This window comes from Squalius cephalus, assembly GCF_949319135.1.
Source record: "Squalius cephalus genome assembly, chromosome: 18".
Lineage (NCBI taxonomy): Eukaryota > Metazoa > Chordata > Actinopteri > Cypriniformes > Leuciscidae > Squalius > Squalius cephalus.
Genome location: NC_137139.1, coordinates 19,455,840 through 19,476,479, shown reverse-complemented (window position 1 = coordinate 19,476,479; position 20,640 = coordinate 19,455,840). Strand labels below are relative to the sequence as shown.

General features: G+C 37.2%; 3 protein-coding genes across 3 annotated transcripts in view; 1 reads left to right on the top strand and 2 right to left on the bottom strand.

Annotated features, from left to right (window-relative positions):
* Positions 1–3,522, bottom strand: part of ubr4 (ubiquitin protein ligase E3 component n-recognin 4) — a 49,403-nt gene extending 45,881 nt beyond the window's left edge. Inside the window, 4 exon segments of the mRNA XM_079850301.1 lie at positions 732–861; positions 954–1,057; positions 1,214–1,311; positions 3,381–3,522. Of these exon segments, the coding sequence (XP_079706427.1) occupies positions 732–861; positions 954–1,057; positions 1,214–1,311; positions 3,381–3,505 (457 nt within the window). The 5' untranslated portion in view covers positions 3,506–3,522.
* Positions 3,523–5,198: 1,676 nt separating this feature from the next.
* Positions 5,199–14,365, bottom strand: emc1 (ER membrane protein complex subunit 1). The gene is made up of 22 exons (XM_079849869.1): positions 14,247–14,365; positions 13,955–14,082; positions 12,946–13,011; positions 12,773–12,866; positions 12,566–12,694; positions 12,338–12,464; positions 11,712–11,867; positions 11,443–11,610; positions 10,680–10,751; positions 10,497–10,595; positions 10,312–10,408; positions 9,194–9,310; positions 8,230–8,429; positions 7,999–8,148; positions 7,463–7,624; positions 7,266–7,385; positions 7,046–7,183; positions 6,772–6,945; positions 6,460–6,670; positions 5,887–5,971; positions 5,637–5,766; positions 5,199–5,490 (listed from the first exon to the last, which is right to left on the bottom strand). Exons 1-22 carry the CDS (start codon positions 14,336–14,338, stop codon positions 5,311–5,313), a joined length of 2,895 nt encoding a protein of 964 aa, XP_079705995.1. The 5' UTR covers positions 14,339–14,365; the 3' UTR covers positions 5,199–5,310.
* Positions 14,366–15,143: 778 nt separating this feature from the next.
* Positions 15,144–20,640, top strand: part of megf6a (multiple EGF-like-domains 6a) — a 71,479-nt gene continuing 65,982 nt past the window's right edge. Inside the window, exons 1-3 of the mRNA XM_079849595.1 lie at positions 15,144–15,395; positions 15,749–15,883; positions 16,477–16,586. Coding sequence (XP_079705721.1) covers positions 15,310–15,395; positions 15,749–15,883; positions 16,477–16,586 — 331 coding nt within the window. The 5' untranslated portion in view covers positions 15,144–15,309. The remainder of the gene's footprint in view (positions 15,396–15,748; positions 15,884–16,476; positions 16,587–20,640) is intronic.

The following is a 20,640-nucleotide window of genomic DNA, read 5'->3' as shown; positions in this document are numbered from 1 at the left end:
ACCAAAACCCTGCTGCTGTATATTCCCATCCCGTAATACTGGGTCTAGCCTATATTTAAACCACAGGGATTAAATACAAAAAAAATTCCAGGTCATTACACCAAACAAGACATTTAATTTGCCTTAGGGTGCTTTCACACAGGCAGTTCAGCTCGAAACATGGTATGGTTTGCATGAAGATTTGGTAATGTGTAAGCTGTCATACGGACCCGATGCTACCTGTAGGAGGTTTGCTTACACTGGAACTGTGGCACGATTTGATTGAATGTGAAAGACTCTTCTCTTTCAACAGAACTGTCTTGAAACACTTGTTCAGGAAGTAAAGTAACCTGCGCATGCATTTTAGCCGATTACGACATCATTAGTTCAACAAAGCACATGTAAGGGATGACAGTTGTGATGATTTACAGTGAGCATGCAGTGTAATCGCGCATAGTGCAATCAGAGTGGCAAATGAATGGCTTGCAGTCAGCTTGTTCCTCAGAGTCCATTTGCAAGCAGCAGAAAGCAGCCTTTATGCGACGAAATACAGTAAACCCAAGTGTAATTCACTCTGCTGCGCATAATAGCACCAAATTAACAATAAAAAAAAAAGTACTCGGTTCCTGGGGGCACCGTGAATGATCGCGCTTGGACTCGGACCACAGCAAACGTGCTCAGTGTGAAAGAACCCTAACAAGAACTCATTTATCCGGTAACACAGGGCTATGACAATTTAAAACAGCTCTTACCATCAGAAAGGGTCTTGACAGTTTGGGGAAGTTTGGCCGACTTCATCATCGCAGTAAAGGTGATGATCTCTGTCCGATCCAATCGACTGCAGCCAGTACAAAGGCCTTTTATTAAGAGGATCAGGTGCTTCTATTGAGCGGAAAGAGAAAGGAAGTTAGTTTATAAGAAAATGCTATGCTTATTCAAATAGACCGGATCAGATCAAAAGGTGCATGTCTGACCTGAGAGACTGCACATGCTTCATCAGGATTCTCCAGACGAAGCAATGAGAATTCAATCAATACTTTACATGCTGCAGCTACTGACAGCAACTGATTTCTGGGGACTAAAATGTGACAGAAGAACTGTTAAATGGGAATATTGCAAATAGCCAGTTAAATCTGTGTACGTCTATATTCAGCTAAAACATATGATGTAGCCTACTTCGGCTTGAAAATAAGGAAATTATAGATTTAGAATAAAATATTGAAATTTGACATACTTTGTCCACAAACAGTGGTGATGTAATGTGCAGATAGTGCCACAAAAGAGGAGTAGAATGGCTCATACTGTTTGTCATGGTGAAGAATCTCAGATTCACTATAAAAAAAGAAGAGGAAAAGCAGTTACAATCAATGCAAATTGCAGTTTGCAACTCATTTTACTTTCGTAATGTGACATTTCCAAGTGACACCAGGTATGTAATGAGATCAAATGTAGGGTGGGACTGGATTATCCAGTATGAATTGACTGATTTATGAAAGTCAGTGTAACATATCAGAATGCAGTCAGACTGGGCTAAACTAACTAAAGAACTCACTAAATGCTGTTCCATCCAGCATTATTATGAAACTGTCCTTATAGTAAGCATGTAACAACTAGCCTAGTTAGCAATAAAAGGTGAAAAACAAATAATTCCAAAGCTTAAACGTTTCTTTGGAGTAGCAATGCATGACCTTATCTGACAGACTGAACGCTTGCATGAAACCAATATCAAAGTTCCTCATTTGTGTATAACAACAACAACTAACACTATATCAAACATCATTAAAAAGTGTTTAAGGTGCATGTGTTAAATGATTCCTAACTGCCCAGTTTGTACTAGTTATTTTAGTATTATTTATATTATTGTATTTAATAATTAGCTTTTTAATATTTTTTCCATTTTAATTTTGTTTTAGTAATGTTGTTTTGTGCTTGTCATTTTTATGAGTTTTTTTGTATATAATTCTAATATGCTTTAATTTATTTTTATTTCAGTTAGTTGCCAAGGCAGCATTTCTACATTGTTTGCCTTAAAGCTTTTTTATATAGGCTACACATTTAAAAGAATTGCATTGGGAATAGACTTTTATTTTTGAACAAATACACTCATGTCAGCAAACAATACTGATCATAATGAATGATTCTGAATTCAGACAGATGAACAGAGACATATGAGACAGTAACACAAATTATTGCATTTTAGACTCAATCTTTATTAAACCACTAACATAAACAGGTTTAGTCCAGTATAAGTTGACAGCTACTTTCACTTTTGACTGGTTAAGTTGCACTTAGCTCATGAACACCGACAAAACTAAAAGACAACAGTTAACGTTTTTTTTTTTTTATCATAAATTCAACTCAGTGTGTTTACGGTTTATTTTAAAGCTCAGACAGTTGTTTGGCTCGTAGTCAAATCAGTGTTTATTAAGCATTAAATGACACACACTGTAATGTGTTTATATGCGCACACGTCACACCTAACACGTTTCTGTAAAAACGAAACTCTGATGACAGTAACGTTACACATATTTACACCGAAACAAATAAGCCTTTGAAATGGACAGCTAAACCTACAAAAAACTAAAACACAGAATTTCGACGTATATTTATTAACCAAACAAGGCTAACTCACAATTAGCGAACCATCAGCAACACTAGCACCAGCTGCTAAGTCATAGCTGGCTAGTTAGCAGGCACACCCCCATAAGCATTAAATTGAACCGACTAAAATAAAAACTTTGAGTAAATTGGACTAATGTGGTTTCCACTGACTGACAGAGGAAGATTTATTCGGTTGACATTTTAAAGGGACGCTTATGAGTAACGTTAGCTCTTGACAGTGGCTAGCAGGCTAACTAACTAGCGCTGTTTGGGGTTAGTCGAGGGAGGCTAACAAGCTCATTCGGTGTCAATTAATTCACTTCCGACACGAATATAAAATCACTTTATTTAGGGTTGGATGTCAGTGGATTTAGGGTTCATTATAAGCAATCGACATTGCTAAAATATCATTCGGGCCGGTTATATGAACGTAAAAGAATGGATCCCCGGCCTGATGATGAAGCAGAATCTGATGTATCTGCTACTGTAAATGCACAGTAACACTCCAGCTGTGTCTTTAAACCCTACGAGCTGGCTACGTAGAACGCATTTTAAGGCATCATTTGCGCGTTCAAAATCATTTTTGGCTTTGGAAATCATTTCAGACAGCATTTTGGGCCATTATGTGCGCATTGGGAACGGCCCAAACCCTCTCATGATGCCCAGAAATGCTGTCAAGGTAGTCAGCTGACTAGGTTTTGAGCCTCGGTGCTGCCATAGCATCACAGCTAATGCGGAGTCACTCAGCAGTTTATTTCAACCCTGCACGGGGCAACTCAACAAACAAGCCCTCGTCTGACCTGTTTATGATGGATCCTATAAGCTGAGGTAGCTCTTTCGTTTCGAAAGCCGTGTAGGACGCTGATAAAAGTGGCCGTACGGCTGCGGTCCACTCAGGTTCTCCATCTCCTCCACTCGACGCCATCTTGAGATACTCTATTAGAATCCAAGAGCGGAAATGAGGTTAATCATCAGACGCCAAATAACAGGAACTGTCGTCAGAGATAAACATGAAAAGTCTTGGGTGTTGTGTCATGATGTGTGAGCACGTTGTAACCTGAGAAAATAATAGGACTGTGATGGACGGTTTTTACTCTTAAGCTTAAAACAGCTTAGAAAAACGTTTACTTAAAGGGACAGTTCACCCAAAAATAAAACAATTCTGTTATGATGTATTTTCCACCATGTCTTTCCAAACCTGTAACACTTAATTTTTCTGAAACCTAAAAGGAAATGCTGGGCAGAATGAGCCTCAGTCGCTATTCAATTCAGTTAATTTATATCAACAACATGATGGTGAGTATATATGTCCGATTTCTTTTTTTTTTTACTTTTAAGTGACTATCCCTTTAAAATAATCCAAAATCAGACCAGTTGCACACGGTCACATTTTTTTTGTCCATATAATGGAAGTCAATGGGAACCAAAACGGTTTTGTTACAAACATGATTCAAAATGCCGCCTTTTCTGTGGTCCTTTCAAGAAAGTAAGTCATACAGGTTTGTAACGACATGAGGGTAACAGAATAACATTTTTGGGCTGAACTATCCCGTTATTGCCCAGACTACCCACAACTGTATCAGTTCTAACTTCAATAAATACATTTAAGAGTATACACAATTCAAGAGTCAACAATTATGAAGGGGATATCTTTTATTACTGATTTGGGGGAAAAAGAACAAATAATTTATGCATGTTTAAAAAAGCATTAGGTTTGTTACCAACTTAACTGAATATCTATCCTTTTCTTATAAATATTAATAAACAGTTTTTTTTCTGACATCATTCATTTGCAGCAGAGGGGATGCTTTCAAAATTATATATATAAACAGGCCTATTTATGAAAATCAAAAGAGTAGAAACATTCTGCACAATAGTAAAATCACAAGGATTTGCATGTGTATGAGTCAAAATCAAAGTATATGGCATATAGGATCTTGCTCATAAATATATCAAGTAAGAACATGGCTCCAAACCATCCAGTGCATTTGACATACCATAAAATAACTACAAAAGATTATCCGAATTCCTCCTATGCCGAACCTTCTATCATTAATGTACAGGAGAAAATGATCCAAATGTCTTGACTCTTGAAATTCCATATTTCTCATGTGCACTAGTGTTTGCCCATTCAAATCATGTACATGAAATGAGGCAATATATTCTTTAACAGCTCAACAGATCAAATTACTACTATTTTAATTTAAAACCAAATCACATTATTCAATCTTTTCATTAATTTAAATAAAAATAGCAGTCCCTTTGAAATAATCCTTCCTCAATATTAATTTTGAAAATACATCAACTCATCCTTCAGCCTCTTCGAAAGGCAGACTCAGACTTAATTAATGAAAAATAGAATGAAAAAAAATTGTAAAATTAAATGAGTTATTTTTTTATACTTGGCGAGTCTACCTTTAAATCACATGAGTTGTTACCCCGAAAGGCACAATAAATTAAATTAAACAGTGAATTGTTTAATGCTGGGGGAAAAATAAGACCTACATCATTACATCTCTCTGAAAAGGGAAAAAAAAACTATCATGGCCATCTATGCACTTACACTCAAGACGCCACAAGATCCCTAAGACAGCTGGTTGCAAAAATACACCAAACTTATCAAATGATCTTGCAGTTTTGACACGGTCACCAGCTAGTCTCCTGCCATCAATGTGTCAACCACATTGCAGTGAGGGCGAGAGTGAAGTCAACAGGCCATTAGGGTGAGTCTTATCGCCATGCCCTGTTCAGCAGTTTCACTTCTGCTAGACGTTTGCTGATCATGGTGGCAAAGAAGAGGCCAAAGAGTACACTGCTGATTAATACATAGTCATAGTCATCCTTAAGGACATCAAATTGCTTGGAGGGGAACACTCTAGTCTGGTAGATGTCAAGACCATACACAACCACCTGTAGGATATAAAGAAATGAAATGGAAATTATTCAGTGTGACTATGTATAATGTAATATGACATGAATGTCAAGAGCATTAAGACTAATCATACCAACAAAAAGTTACTTAATACTGTGATTTGAAAAATGGACTAAACTATTACCAAACAGGTAGACTCCAGGCCAGAGGGGGCAGTGTAGATGCCTCTTACTCTTGACACAGTTTGGTTGTAGTTTATAAACCACTCTGTACGAATGGGCATTTCTGGAGCATATGGTATGAGGTTTTCTTCCCTAAATGGTGAGACAATCATTGTTCAGCTTGGTTACTCAGCAAGCAATTTGTTAATCATTCATATTAAACCATGTGTGTGACATTTTTCTCAACATAGTACATATTATTTGAGAACCCACCGACTCTGTTCTGAGATCATCTCTGGTCTCCGTGGGTCCAGAAACATCTTTGGTAAGGATAAAATGTTGCCTGATGGCAGTCCCACTATAATGAAAAAAGTAACACCCAGAATTACAACAATGAGCTCCAATATATTCAGAATTCCACAGGCAGGGTCCTCACATATACCAAGAAATCTCCCCACATTACTCCTGTTTTACAAAGACTACAATGGCTGCCGTATTCAATTTAAGACACTTCTCATCACATTCAAAGCCCTCCATGGTCTTGCTCCCGGTATATTTCTGACCTCATTCATACCCAGTACACCCCTATCTGAACACTTAGGTCCTCTGAATCTGGTCTATTGCTGGTCCCATGGCACAAATCGTTCGGTGGCAGGGCCTTCTGTATCTCTGCCCCCACCCTCTGGAATTCCATTCCCTAACACATTGGTGGCCTCACATGATTACACACATTTTTCAGTGTCACAAATTTACATTTTAGTGCGTTTCAATTAAATTTTTTTAAAGTAGTATACATTTATAATATTGTAATAGCAATAACATAAAAATAATTGTATCAATACTAACCAAGGAGGTGTCGGCTGGTGATGCCTTTTTCTGTAAGTGTGGCCTCCAAAGTGCTTATGGGAGCAGGAAAGATGTACGACTGCTGCAGCACCTGAGGTGGATGTGGTCTGTCCAGGGAGCTGAATACTGTGCTGTTATAAAGCTCTGCTCCCTCAAAGAGCTCCAACACAGAAAACTCATTTCTACGAAACTTGGAGTTCCAGTACACATACTACAAGGAAGAAAACACAAAAAAGTAGTGTTCAATTCTGTAGTAGTGTATAACATCTATCACTGGAAAATTAAAAAACAAACCAAAGCCTGTGTACTTACCACCAGCCAGTTTTCAGAGTGCACAAAGTGAACTGGTCCTCTGGCCTTCCGCTGCACTGCCTCGTGAACAATACGGCCAGTCACACCATCAATCAGGAAGATTCCAACAAAGCTGCGCTCCTGATGAATGTCTGTGCTTTCCGTTATCACAGCCAAGAGATTAGGGTTTAGATACTGCAGAGGAACAACAGGTAAGACAAACAACAGATAGGACGTACGATTAGAAATGTGATCTCATTTAGCCAATAAGAGCAGTCATAAAGGTCAGTAGTACCTTGTAGAGCACGCTTCGATCCCCCATCACTCTGCCCTGGGAATGCACATGCTCATTTGCACGCTTTCCTTTGACAGCCACTATCTTCTGCACCTCAGTGGGGATGACCACCTCCCAGATCAGCTCTGTAGACAAATCCTGAAAAAAAAAACAAAAATCTCTTATGAACACCAGCACCAAAAGTGCTTTCTATCTGTATGTTTGCTGAATGAATACCAACCATGCGCAGACGAAAACCCGACAGCTTTCCCTGACTGGAGTCCACTAGGTAGAAGAATATGGAAGATGCTGTGTCTTGAAGTTGCTGTAGGACATTCTTAGTAGATGGGAATGCTGTGACCTGAAAGAGAAAATAAAAGAAATGGGTTCACGTTCTGCAAGGAACACAGAAGGTTTGTCAGAAGGACGGATACCTACCTTGTACTGATCGTCAATAAGTAGAAGGACTTTAGCATAGTCCTGGTCGATGACAGGTAGCAGAAGGGTCTGAAGCACAGGTCGGGGTAAAGCAGGGACACTAATGTGGCTCTTCTTGCCGAAGATAGGATTGAAGACATATAGGCTTCCAAGACCCGTGTCCTATAAATACAATCCATTTTTAAATTTAGCACAAAAAAGTAATTATGTTCAATATTGAATCCAATTTAAATTATGAACACATAACAGCCCTAAAATAAACAAAAACAAATGAACAAGTTAAAAAACAAGTGAACAAGCAACCGAATAGACAAGTTAATGAACAAATGCACAAATGAGTAAACAAACTAACAAGCAAGCAAACAAACAACTTAAGCTAACAAACAAACAGACAAATGTACAAACAAGCAAATGCACAATTTACAAACTAGCAAACAAACAGACAAATGCACAAATGAGTAAACAAGCTAACAAAAAAGCAAGAAAGCAAATAAATGGCTTTAGACCATAAAAAAAAGCGAACTTCAAAATCTTACCTGGTTTTTTATAAGAAGTGTGCACTGTGGAGGATGTGGAAAATGGGCAGTGGTCCTTTGCACTATGAGCTTGAAAATGGAGTTGGGCTGAATGTCTTCTAAATACTGTTTCCACAAAACGGTTCCTGATTTACTGTCGATGCCAAAGAGCTGTGTAGAAAAACGACACGCGTTTGTTTACCGGCAGGACAGCTAAAAGGACAAAACAACATCTGTGCTTTCCGAACTTACTTTTCCAGAGGCAGTCACCATCACCATCATCTTCTGCAGGTTAAACTCATCCCGAGACAGTGTGTCTATGGTGACTTCATTCTTCACGCTGCTGCGAGGCTTCCGGGCATCGTAGAAGAGTTTCCAGAGGTGGGCCATCCAGGCCTGCAGCAGGATAAACTGGGAAGAGAGGCGCTTGAGAACCATGGGTAACAGCCCATCTGAAGGGAACAAGAGATCAGTGATAAGTGTCAGAGATGACTTTTTATAAATAAAACAAATCAGCTGTAACATTACTTTAGTAACATTCTTGAGCCAATGTATTGTCTAAAAGTTAGAGACACTGACATTGCATAAAATAAACGGGGATTAGGAAGAGAAGCAAAATCAAGAGGAAGCTCTCTACTTTACCTTGAATAGCTGGATCCGAGTGCAGCGAGTGCAAAAGAAAACACAGAAAGAAATAAATACAGAAAGAAATGGCACGCCATGGAAAACAGGACAGATGAGTAAGACAGAAGGTTTTTTTTGTGCTTAGCCAGCAAAAGCAGCAACGTCACAACACACATCACAAACACAGAATACAGGCTTACATAACACATATATAGAAAATGTGTATAGGGGTTTAAATCTAAACAGATTTTAGACTTTAAAGTCAACATGAAATCAAAATTGTTCAATATTATTTTATAATATGTTTTAAATTGGTTTATGTATTTAAAAAAGCAAAAATGACTTTCTAATCAAAAACCTGTCATATAAAGACAACTTTTCATATAAATAAATTCCTGATGGATAAAATAAAAATAAAATGTCTTTTAAATGACACTTCATGTTGACTTTAAGATGTGTGTATTCATATTGTGAACTAACTCTTCTTAACCTGATTGCTCCAAAATGACAGGATGTAATAATAAGACTAAAAACAACATGTTATAAGCAAAAAAGGACATAAACAATGGTTTCCATTTATGTTGCACTTTACCAGCTTTCTTTCCAAACTCTCCCTCCAGCTCTGCCTGTGTTCCAGTGAGTGGCAGATCAACCATCTCCATGGTGACCACATCAGCCAGGGCCTCCTCCCTCATCCAGACTACCCTGCCTACAGTAGAACACAAAAATCAACCCCGTGCCTTTTGTTGTTTATATTAACTCTTTCCCCGCCATTGACAATCTTCTGTCATTTATGAGACAACGCTTTCCCGCAACTGACAGAATTTTCCAGCTTTCCGTGTTTTCAGTGTTATACGGTAGTGGGGGCGCTATTATGCATGCTCTGAAAGAGTACCGAATCTCCTGATCAAAACAGGCAAAGAAGCAGACACAATTGATCAAATCATTGCTTATGCACACTGTAGTCTTTGAAAGAAAAGAAAAAATTCTCAGCTTTTTGTTCAAAATGTAGATTTTTTACAAAAATTACCCCCCCCCCCCCCCCCCCCCCCCCCCAAAAAAAAAATGCATGAAGCTAGAATAAAACCTTTTGTTTTGTTCTGTTTAAAAGCGGGGGCTTTGTTCTCTATTTTGACATACTGCATGTTCAGCTATTCATACAATTAAATATTCTGGGGGCCATGAAAGTTTTGTGAAAATTATCAAAAATGCTGGCAGTGGCTGAAAACTTAAATTTAAAAGCAGTTAAAAACATTTTTTTACCTCATAACGAGCATGATTATTATTAATAATAATAATATCCTATTATCAATAACATCATATTATTTCTCTGAATTTTACATCATTGTTTACAGGTATAGTATGGCGGTCCAGGAGAGCCACTTAAAAAAATAATAATGAAGAAATCATTTATCAACATTAATTCAATAATAAAAATGTAAATAAGTCAGTTTCAAATTGACAAATCACTGTATTGACTTATTTAAAGCAGTTCATTTAATTTGAATAAACTTAGTTAAAATGTAATAAATAATAATTTAAAAAATGATTATTTAAATATTTGAAATGCAAAAAGTTTCGATATACATTTGTCAGATGCATATATGAATTAAATAGTTTTTAAATACAGTTATTTATTTGTAATTCATTGTAATTAATAAATTGGTAAATAAGTGTGGCACTCCTCGTTCTCCACAGCGTAGTTCATACCAGGTTGCTGTAGAAAGGTGAGTGTAAGGTCTTCCGTCTGCACCATGACTCTATAGCCCACAGAGTCATCTTTCTTCAGAAAGGCGTGGACATATAACTAAAGGACAGACAAACCAAATTTATCTACAACACAAATGATTGGCCTATAATCGTTCAAACTCATATGCTTCAGCATCAGTCCTCACTCTGTTTGGCTTTCCTCCATTAGGGTCCATGTGGTAGATAATGGTAGTGTCAAGGTGCCTTCGCCCAGTGTCAGCACTGAACAGGTTAATGGTGCAAGCCTTGAGTAAGAATAACAAACCATTACAATACAAGTATATACATAGAAAGACATTTTTTTGTTGAGTTTTTGAAATGTGACTCACAGTATCATTCTTTGGAGTCATCACAGCAGCAAATGTCTTCTCTCCAGATGTAGCAAAAGCAGCCAAATATGACTGAAATATGAAGAACATTGGGCTTTAAGTCTTTGAATGAACAAAAATACTCATTTCTATAAGGAATTTAATGGTTCTGGTCCCACTCTTAGGCTATTAGGTCCATTTTTGGGAATGACAACCGCATTTACTTATGGGTGTGAGTCTCGAAATATCCCATTCACACTGCAACTCACAGTAGCATCTTGAATACTGACTGTATGAACGTGCAATGGGAGTCAAGCCCTTATTCTCTCAACTACCACTACTTGATTTTGGTAAAATGTTAATAACATAATGACGCATGCAAGTGTCTGATCGTATATAAGGCCACAATACTAACTTGTTTAATTCTTAAAAACATTTTGTTTTTCTTCCATTTTCTGACTAGTAGCGGTTCTACCGCAATTTTCACTAGTTTCAAAACACACCACACTGGATATTACCTAATTTTCACTTAAATGTAATACTTTAACGGTTGGTGACTTATCCTTGGAAAAACCTGAGATGCAAAAGCAATGCCATTGCCAAGCGAAGGCAATGCGAAGCGAAAGCTTTTCTGCTCAGAAAGATTCAACTTGATTTCGATTTCATTTTTGTTTTATGTTCCTGATAAAATTGTTCATTTCCAGTTTTTGTTTTAATTCCTTGAACCGGTTCAGAGCCCTAGTGCGAACGTGGCCTTAGATGTGTGAGACATATCAGTTCTTACTGGATTGAAGTCTCGGAGCGGAGCGATGAGGTCATCTTTGAGCTGCAGAAGGATGTGATGATCTGGACTGAGCTGAAGGAAAAACTCAGCGAGAGGAGGTTGTGCCGGATTGGGTTGAGTGGACGTCAGAACAGGCTGGAATCCAGATGCCACCTCCAAATCTAGCGTCTTTTGGGGGGGGGGGGGAAGAGACATCCATGATATTACAGATAATTACAGAAGATTGAGGAAGCACTGTGCGTTAAATACAAATGTAGTGACATCTGCACCTGGAGGTGTATCGTTCTCATTTCTGTGGGTTCTGCAGACTGCAGTGGTAGAGTGTACAAGGACTGTGTGATCTGATCCACACACAGTAGGTTCCCTGAGCTGATGACGGCACAGCTGTTCTCCAAGCTTGACATCCATGCGGCTTCAACTGATTTCTAAGAAAAACAAATGTGACTGATTGTATCATTATCTATGTAATCTGACTCTCTCAATAAGAAAACTCAATTTATTTTCATTATGTATTATTGTCACATTATACGGTAAGATTGTTTTGTTTTGTTTTTGAAAGTCATCTCGTGTTCACCAAGCCTGCATTTTATTTATTCAATATCCATTAAAACCAGTAATCATCCTCATGTTGAAAACATTTAAATCATTATAATCATGTTGAAAACCGTTAATATTTTTGTGGAAACTATTATACATTTTTTTTCAGGCTTTTTTGATGAATAGAAAGTTCATAAGAATAGTATTTATTTGAAAAGTAATTTTTTGTAACATTATAAATATCTTGACTGTACACTGTTAATTGAATGTATCCTTGCTGAATAAAAGTATTAATTTCTTTAAAAACAAATCTTACTGACCCCAATCGTTTGAACGGTGCTGTAAACTGTAAACATACCTTCTTCATGATTTCTCCATCTTCAATTTTGTATTCAACAATAACAATATGGGAGCTTGGCACAAATCCCAAGACAAACACCAGTCCATTCCCACCAGAATAAATAGTTTGATACTGAACAGTGTCACTGTAGGACGCAAAAAGATGAAAAGTCGTTGAGAGCTAGAACTAATCTCTAGCAGAGTATTTTCACAGCAATCAGAATAATCAGTAATAATTGCTCATCACCTGTCAGGTAGGTTTTCCACCCATATCTGACTGCCACTTGAAAGGTCATGGAGAGAGATGGCAGATTTTTTCAGCACAGCAACATACTTCACAAAGTCTTGAACTCCAATTAAGGCAGCGGCCTGAAAGCTGGGGTCAAAAGAGGAAACTCAGTTTGATGCGTCAGTTAAACCTGATACGGTCACAATAAAACACACGAAATACAACCTCCCAGTATCAAGCACTGCCTCCCACTTCAAGCCACCGACTGTGGTCTCCCAGGAGCGAAGCAGACGGCCATTCCCGACAACAACAACAGCATCTAAGAGACAAGAACCATTTAAGAGCCAAAAGCCAAGCCCAATTTCACAGTACACACACACTTTTCAACACATGCTTACCTTGTCCATACATAAGCAGCGCATCAATATGGCCCTCTGGTCCAGTTTTATCCACATGACGCCAGACTGCAAGAATTAAAAACATTTCACAAACACTATTAAATGAATTGATCAAACAAATTCAATTTCCGGTACTATATGGTTATCCGGACCACATGTGATGACCTACCCCAACCCCGCCCCTAAACCTACCCGTCACTGGGGTTACGACCAACCAAGAGCGGTTGTGGTCACGTGTGGTCCGGATAACCGTATAGTACCCAATTTCCTTACATTTTAATTAACAAGTTTATTTAGGTAGGCATATTTTGACGTCCATAATGCAAACCTCTCCACCTAGATTATTTTGATTATGATTCAGAAACCCAAGATGAATACATACATTTGGTATTCAGTAAATTAGTTAGCCTAATCATGAAGTAATAGAGAATAAGGTATGATAGATACTACACCCATTCATAAAAACCAGTAAGAAACAAGGTACTATTGTGATTATTTCTGTTGATTTATAACTATACCATACACAATAGCAAACCCACAACCCTTAAATGTTGAGTAAATGAGTAGCAGAACATGCAAGAGGTTCGAGGAAGAGGTTCACAACATTAGACAAAGAAACAGCAGTAAAACAGCATCTTTGATCTCAAACAAGTAGTTATTATATTATAATCAAAAGTTTTATTTCTATTTCCATATCTTATTATTATATGGGTTTTATGGTTTTTTTTAAAGAAATGCACATTTGTCAACTGCAAAAGAACACATATGTAAATACATATGTAAATGATGCATCACGTTGTCAGACAGACATGTTAAATGTATTTTGTCATTAAAAAAATTAGAAAAAGGACACTGATTTTAAATTATGGGTTTTTATCACGTAAAACGTGTTTTTGGAGCAACATTATTCTGGACGCTCATTCTAGAAAAAAAAAAAAGCATTTTCACCGTAACTTCTATACACAAAGCTATATAATATCTAATGTGCAAAATGAGCGCAAAGACTTACACAGGTCTCCAGTCCTTGAATTGAGTGAAGCAAACACGTTCTTGTCAGTTGCCACCAGGAGCTTTTTAGACGCTTGCGAATGAGTGTCAAACAAGGCAAAACGCACTTTGCCGACGAACTGTTCCCTCCTGAAAGAAATCGCAGTGAGTTGAGAGTGATGTTAACAATCAGCCCGGTGTAGCTGCCAACAGTCAGCAGCCTGCTTAAAGTACCGGCTGTTTTTACAGTCGCAGAAATCCCACAATGGATTACACGTGAAACCAACACACAGCTACAAATCCCGTTTACATACCAATCAAATTTTCCAACTTGGTCTTCAAATACCGCCGATGCAGTATATAATAAAGACAGCGATATTGCTAATCTGACTACAAGCCAAGCCATTGCTGCAGAGGAACAACTCCCACAATTCTCTGCGGTTAAGGACCCAAACAGCCAACCTTAATAAAAAGGGATTTGTGTATTCTTTCCATTCTATTTGATATTATATTTTAGTTTAATTATAGAAATACAAAAAGTACTTTAAATGAAATTATATTTACCGGCGAGAACCGCTGCTCAACAAATTAACATCAGGCATTCGCGTGCTGCCTATGACTGGACTTATTGGGTCATGTGCACCTGCACATTGCACAATGTAAAATATAGGCAGTTTATTAACTAAAACTACTAGCAGAATCATAAAGAAGTTGTTATAAAATATGGGCGATATTATGAAACGCCAAAAAAAAATTTAAGCAGAAAGACCTGCAGAACAGAAGGTGTCTCCTAACGTTCTTTAACATTTCTTTTAATATACATTATAATATTAAATTATTTTACTCTATAAATATGAAATTTAAATAAATGCGTAATAAACGTTGGAACCTGAATTGTGAGGGGTTTAATTGTCGTTTTAACTAGTGCAGTGTTCCTAAAGTGCCATTAGGTGGCAGCACAATATAAAGACAATTTCAAACTTACAGTTTGTTTGTACATACCGGTATGCTCAATGTTTTCTGCATCCCGAACTGTTTTATTGCTAAACTCATTTCAAAGTTTGAACACGTTTGCGATGCAACTGAACAAAAAATAAATAATAAATAAAACAGGACTAGCCTACAATTAAGATAATTAAAAAAATTTTTTTAGAGAGATGGGCAAAAACTTGGAAACTTTGCTCATCATTATGTAAAACTAAAATAAAAATATCGCCTCCTCATGTAACACGTTACTGTAAATGCTATTGTAGTAAACACTCAGCTGAACTGTACCAGACATGCGGTTCCTACTGAGCTATTTGCTGGCTTACAGATGAAACCTGAACACTCTCAGTTGAAGGAGTATGGAAAAGTAAAGTGCTGTCAGACACTGACATGGATGTACACGCGGTGATATTATTATTATTCCTGTTTGCAGAGATCCTTTCATCGCGCTGTCTTCGAGCTCTGCAGCCTTTCATGTAAGTATCATGTAGATATTCATGTTTTTATTTTAATTTTGTGATTTTATTGGCTGCATGATGATTGTAATGTTTCTTTTCTTGAAACGTTTTTTTTTCTTCTAAAAATATTAATTAATTAAAAAAGAATGACATTTCAATTGTAATCATCTTTTGATTCTTACAGAACTGTGAATTATTATTAAATATATAGTATAAAGTTTTCCCATTTTGAAATAGCCTAAACGTTTCTAATACTATATTATAATAGTATTAGTAACTGATTACACATCAATTTCCAGTTATTGTTTTGTAATGAGCTGCATTATATGCACTTTAAATGGAAAGTGATTGTTTCGTTCTCTTTTGTTCAGGCCAAATGTCTGCTCAGAGCAGGAGAGAGTCATCACAGCTGAGAAACAGCCATGTGTGCAGGCTTTTACACATATGGTGAAGGTTTGGAGACAAGGATGCACAGGTCATGCTTGGTGTATGGACTATGAGAGGAGGTACTTGTTTATTTGTCTGTCAGATTGAAGAGCCGGTTAAACTGTTGTCAGGCTGAATACAGCTACAACGATTATGATATTTTAAAAGTTCTAGGTTCTAGGTTTTACGTGCAGCAAAGAATCCCTCTCTCCTGAATCACTATCAATAGTCCTTTTTTAGCCTGACAGCCATTTCTCATTGGCACACCTTTCAGTGCCAGCCAACTTCTAGCCGCTTTTGAGAATGGGCAGAGGGCTAGAGAAAGACAGCAGTTAGAAACTGATCCTTTTGTTGAGAGACGATGGTTATTAAGGGTCTCAGATGCTTCAGGAATCAAAAGGAAGCTCAAGACTCTCAGAGCCATCAACTCCCTTGGCAATTATGGAAGGTGATTGAATAGCCCTCATGAAACAGGCACTGGGCTTGCTAAATGCTGCCATTGCACTGAACAAATACTGAACTAATTGGGGTTTAGACTGAGCAATCTATCTTTTCAGAAGTCGATTATTACACCACTCTCTCTTCATTTTCATTGTCCGTGAGACTCTGCTATTTGTCTCCAATTTTTACTAACGTTGTTTTGCAGTAATCATATCTTCTAATCACTTTGTAGGACTGCCTACTACATGGGCTTCAGACAAGTCTACAGACAAGACTTTAAGACTATGTACAAATGCTGTCCTGGATGGTCCCAGCTCAATGCAGAGGAAGGCTGCATCTATCGTAAGTGTTTGTACAGTCAATTTCTGATTAAATAGATATCTAAATGACATGAAATTAAAGTGATAAAGTGTAGACCTGCAAGGCTGAGGTTAATTTATAAACATAATTCACTGAAGGATTGTGTAGTGAACGGCTTTCATGATTAATTCGATTCCTGTTCTTCTCTGGAAGTTCCTTGAGAAGGATTCTGGATTTGCTGCCATTGTCAATCACATAAATCATCTTTTCATCAGATGCTTATTTCAATAGACTCTTTATTTTGATTCAGGATGGTTCAGGGTTGTTTGGGCACAATAAAACTATATTCTCTAACAATCAAATAGTAAATCATTGTGCATTGGATTCAGTCAGTGAGGTGTTGAAATCCATGAGAATAATTGAAAAGATACTATTAGATAGATAAATCTCTGTAGGTCACTGTCACTTCTGCTTCATTTTGTTTTGCTTGTTTTAATGCTTTAAGGCCATTGAAAGGCAGAGCTTAACTTCTCATCAGTGGCCTTGTAAGAATCTGGAAGGCTTTGTGACCTCTTCTTGCAGTGAGCTAGGATACAATGCACCTTTGTGATCATCAGAGGCAGTGGCAAGAGACAGCTGTACAGCCTTGGCCAAAAGTATTGGCATTGACATACATTTTGTCTTCTACACAGTTTGCTGCTTCAGTATTTGTAGATTATTTTTTCACACATTTATATGGTAAACAATTGATAAGCATTTTAGAAGTTTTAAAGGCTTATATTGTTCAAAACATTCAATATGCTAACAGTCAATATTTACAGTGTTGACCCTTCTTCATAACCTCTGTAATTTGCTCTGGCATGCTGGATATCAACTTCTGGGCCAAATCCTGAGTGATGGCGATCCATTCTTGTCTTATTATGTGCTCGGAGTTCATCACAATTTGTGGACTTTTGCTTGTCTACTCGCCTTTTGAGGATTGACCACAGGTTCTCTGGGATTAAGATCCAGGGAGTTGCCTGGCCACGTATCCAGAATTGTAATGTAATGATCTCCGAGCCACTTAATTATCACTCTTGCCTTGTGACAGGTTCTTGGATCGTTGGGAGAAGTTGCTCTGTGACATGCTCCTGGATCGTTGCTCTTGCAGGACATTTGAATGAATAATTTGATCTTCTTGTTAAACCAACTTTTAATATTTTCTGTGAAGATGTATTTTTCCTGTTAAATTTCCCCATAGAATGATTGGACTGTCTGCTTCTAAATCTCTTTTTCCTGCTCCAGCTCTCTGCACTTACGGTGTGTGCTTTAATGGGGGTGTGTGTACAGGCCACGTGCATCAACTGTGTGACTGCCTCCCCGGATTCAATGGATCCAGCTGTCAGTATGGTGAGTACAAGTTATCTGAGCTTTGAACTAAGGCTCTATCTCATTCTTAAAGCACTCAATGAATGTCAGTTGGCTTGTGTAATGCATTTAAACAGACTGTGTTCCATCACTCATAATAACACTTACATGAAAGGCTGTTTTCCTTCCTTTATTTGTTACTACTGAGTGTGTCTCTTGTGTGACCAGATGTGTCAAATGAATCCATTTCATATTTAACGTACAAAGCAGATGTTTATGATGCTACATTTAATTTGATTTACATTTACAAACACTTCCGGTGAAGAGAGCGCTGGCGCATGTTGGCTGCCGCTCCTCCGTCCGTCTTTTTTTTATTTAATTTATTCATTCTTAAACAGTATTGATTTTATTAGTTGGTGTTTTTACACTGCTTTTAACGATACTGGAGTTCTATTGTGGAGTCTTAGCGCTTTGGGTTTTAGAAAAGCGCATTATAAATTAAATGTATTATTATTATTTAAAATGTGATAATAGACTAGAAATATTAACATACCTAATGTAATATTTGTATATGATGTCCCAACTCACAGATTATATAGTTTCTGGTGCACTTCCCCCCTCTTGCTTTATTGAACGCTATCTTAAAGTAAATCTTTAAAAACAAAGATAATTTAACACTGTTAAATGTAATCTTTAGCAAATCTCAAAATGAATATCCATTTTTATACTTTATATTATAATGTGATACCTAAATGCACTTTTTTTATTTGTAATTTATTTAGACAAAATAGGTATTGTACAATAGAATTGTAATTTATGTTGGTTATTGGTTGTGACTGTTTTATGTTTGTTGTGGACAGAAATATTGTTTGTTGCTGGAAACATTTTACTCGCACAGTGCTAGTCAGATATGTAAGTGTCGTGAGTTCTGACAGTTTAAAAAATGTAAGGAATTTTGCAATTTACAGCAGCTTGCAGGACTGAAGTTATTTTACTGCAGCTGACAGAGCTTATTTGATTTAGTCACAAATTTACATGTCACATTCATTGTAAAAAACACCTTTTTAGTACTTTACAGTGCAGCAGAACCTTGTATTTCATCCAGTACCAGCTGTTTCACCACATTTTTCTTTGAAATTCAACATGCTATGAAGCACCTCAAACCCCTGTATCAGAATATATGTTATCCTCCCAAAGGGCTTCTCACTTTCATTATTGAATCCTCTGGTCTTCTCAGTCAGTTCATTCTGCTTTGCTCATTTTGTTGCCCAGCACTTCCACTGCTTTCCTACAGAATATCTTCCAGGTGCATCAGTAGAACACAAGCACTCTAAGGTCACAGCAGGGCTGATAGGGCAGTTAAATCCCTCTCCTTACACTGTATGATCAGTGTTCCCTTATGGCATCGCTGTAGAAGTGAGTGTGAGAATAAAGTTCTGGAAGAGAGTCAGGCTTCTCTGTGAAGTGACTGTGATTTAGAGCAGATCTCAAGAGGGTTCGGGGGTCCATCTGCACAGCTGCATTGTCTGTGTGGGTGGGAAAAACATGCAGGTTACCAAAGACATTCTGGCTGCTGCACAAAGTGTTAGACAATAAGGAAACAAAAAGCCTGATGTGTTATTGTATTTCATATCAACCACTGCAGTGTTGGATGTTTAGAGGTGTAAAAATGTAATTCAGTGTCAGGTGGTTTTGAAAAGTCACAAAAATTCATTTCTTTTTATAAATTATGGTTTATTCTAGTATTTTAAGTGCAATTTTACATACAAGTTTAATGGGAAAAAAAGAAAAAGTTTGCTCATATTAGTGTGTTTGGGCTGGTTTAGCTGGTCTCCCATTTGTTAGTTAAGTATTTTAAATAGCCTAATATTCTCCCCTCATGTAGCCTCAACGTAGTTACTTTTTGTTTGGCAGTTAATTTGTATAGTTAACTACTTTTTGTGAAAAGAACAGCTTGTCTTTAACAGATTCATCATGAGCAGATTGTAGGTTAGCATGCTAGCATGATAATAACAAAGTAGATGTCCAGTACTGCAGTGTCTAGCATATTGGCAGGTTTTAAAACATTTAATTAGTTAGTGTCCTAGTATTTTTTTGACCAAATGACATCTTTTGATGTTCTTCTAATAGCTCTATCAAAAGTGGGCACTGGTAAAGTATGTGTTGTAAAGTAAAGTATAGCTGGCAGAGCCCACAGGACGAAAGCCAACTATGTGCAGACACATCCTGCCGGACGAGTTTTCTAAGACCGTGTGACAAATCATGGAAGTGTTTTACAGGCATTCAAGCAAATCCATCCAAGTTATATTTGTAGAAAAGATTAATCTACTTAATTTGATTCAAATTAAATTAGGTTCCACCAAAACTGTAGTTTTTCCAGTTTGTAGAAAATGTTTTAAAAAAAATGCGGAAAAGATTGGTAACACTTTATTTTGATGGTAAAGTTGCAAAGTTGGACCGATTTAATGTAGTTTTTGGAAAGCTCCCCAAAGAAACAACAGAATCGCAAAAATGTTGGATTGGATGTATGGTCAATATCCCAGAAATGTAATTCCATTTATATAGTTTAAACACTGTCCCACAGTTTCCTTCTTGTCAGAATTCCATTCTTTCCAAAGGGATGCTGTGTGTTATTTGCAAAGGTAACTTTAGATTATTTTCCTGGAAATATGAGAGGAAATCTTTTTCCAAAGTAATCCCTCATAGTTCTAAAGTTATTAAGGGTCAGTGAGAGTGTGATGTGAGGTGA

Coding starts and splice junctions, on each gene's coding strand:
- emc1 (XM_079849869.1), bottom strand. CDS start 14,338: ATGGCTTGGCTTGTAGTCAGATTAGCAATATCGCTGTCTTTATTATAT. Junction 13,012..13,954: donor TTCAAGGACTGGAGACCTGT/GTAAGTCTTTGC, acceptor TAATTCTTGCAG/TCTGGCGTCATGTGGATAAA. Junction 10,596..10,679: donor TGACTCCAAAGAATGATACT/GTGAGTCACATT, acceptor TTCTTACTCAAG/GCTTGCACCATTAACCTGTT.